The sequence below is a fragment of the Acyrthosiphon pisum genome, unplaced genomic scaffold, assembly GCF_005508785.2.
Source record: "Acyrthosiphon pisum isolate AL4f unplaced genomic scaffold, pea_aphid_22Mar2018_4r6ur Scaffold_21676;HRSCAF=24574, whole genome shotgun sequence".
NCBI lineage: Eukaryota > Metazoa > Arthropoda > Insecta > Hemiptera > Aphididae > Acyrthosiphon > Acyrthosiphon pisum.
The window spans coordinates 14,456-15,596 of record NW_021771168.1 but is presented as its reverse complement, the minus strand read 5'-3'; the positions used below and the strand labels follow the sequence as shown (position 1 = coordinate 15,596).

At 31.0% G+C, this 1,141-nt stretch overlaps 1 protein-coding gene across 1 annotated transcript; it reads left to right on the top strand.

Annotated features, from left to right (window-relative positions):
- The first annotated feature begins 92 nt into the window (after positions 1-92).
- Positions 93-704, top strand: LOC103308503. Its single transcript, XM_008181937.1, has one exon. The coding sequence runs from the start codon at positions 93-95 to the stop codon at positions 702-704; it is 612 nt and encodes a 203-aa protein (XP_008180159.1).
- The last annotated feature ends 437 nt before the right edge of the window (positions 705-1,141 follow it).

Sequence of the window (1,141 nt, the reverse complement as noted above, 5' to 3'; positions counted from 1 at the left end):
TGGATGCGATACATGTTGTTGGTGAGGGTGCAACCGCAGCCGTGGATAAAAATAAAAAAATTACCATCGAACTCACCAAGGTGGTTTGGAAGATGCCTATTATCAAAGTCAGTGATAAAGAAAAATTAAAGTTATTGAAAGTATTAGATTCACGTAAAACACTGTCGTGTGCGTTCAGAACCTGGGATCTATGCGAGTATCCCGTGCTCCCTAGAAACACTTCTCATTCGTGGACTGTTAAGTCTAGCAGCATACTCGAAAAACCAAGATTTGTTTTGTTCGGATTGCAAACAAGTCGAAAAAACAATATCGAAACTGACGCTGGGCGGTTTGATCACTGTCATCTGAAAAATCTTAAGGTACACTTAAACTCTGAAGTGTATCCATATGAAGACTTTCGAGCTGATTTTAAAAATAATATCACCAGCATACTCTACAAAGCTTATACAGACTTTCAAAAATCGTATTATGAAAGAGATTATTGTGAACCATTGTTATCAAAACATATTTTTCAAAACTATGTGCCGATCGTCGTTGTCGATTTATCGTATCAGAATGATAACGTTAAATCATCGACCGTGGACCTACGAATAGACTTTGAAACGGACACAGTTATTCCAGAAAAGACATCAGCTTATTGTTTAATACTACATGACCAGATTATAACTTACAATCCGTTTAGTGGCGATGTTAGAAAATTGTAAACCTTGAATCTTATTTTATATACCTTGTAAAAATATCTTATAATTATTTTATATACCTTTTAAATATCTTATAATTATTTTTTTTTTATACCTTGTAAATATTATCTTATATTCTAATAAATAAAAAAACTTGATATACCACCAAATATGGATGAAGCACTAAACGAAAATAATATTATTAAAATTATCTCTTTTCTAACTCAAATCCACCTCATAAACAAACTTTAACAATGTAAAAACCCTTTCCGTAGTCATTAAGCCATAATATATTTTGTATTGTACTCTTAATCTAAGCTAGGCTAATGACCTGTGATGTCGAAGCCTTATTTTTTAAATAAAAAAAAAAAAAAAAACAAGAACCTTGTTTTTAAATATCACGCTTGTTTTATTTTACACAAAATTATTTAAACAATATCATTCAAAAAGAGTTTGCGTTT

Coding starts and splice junctions, on each gene's coding strand:
- LOC103308503 (XM_008181937.1), top strand. CDS start 93: ATGCCTATTATCAAAGTCAGTGATAAAGAAAAATTAAAGTTATTGAAA.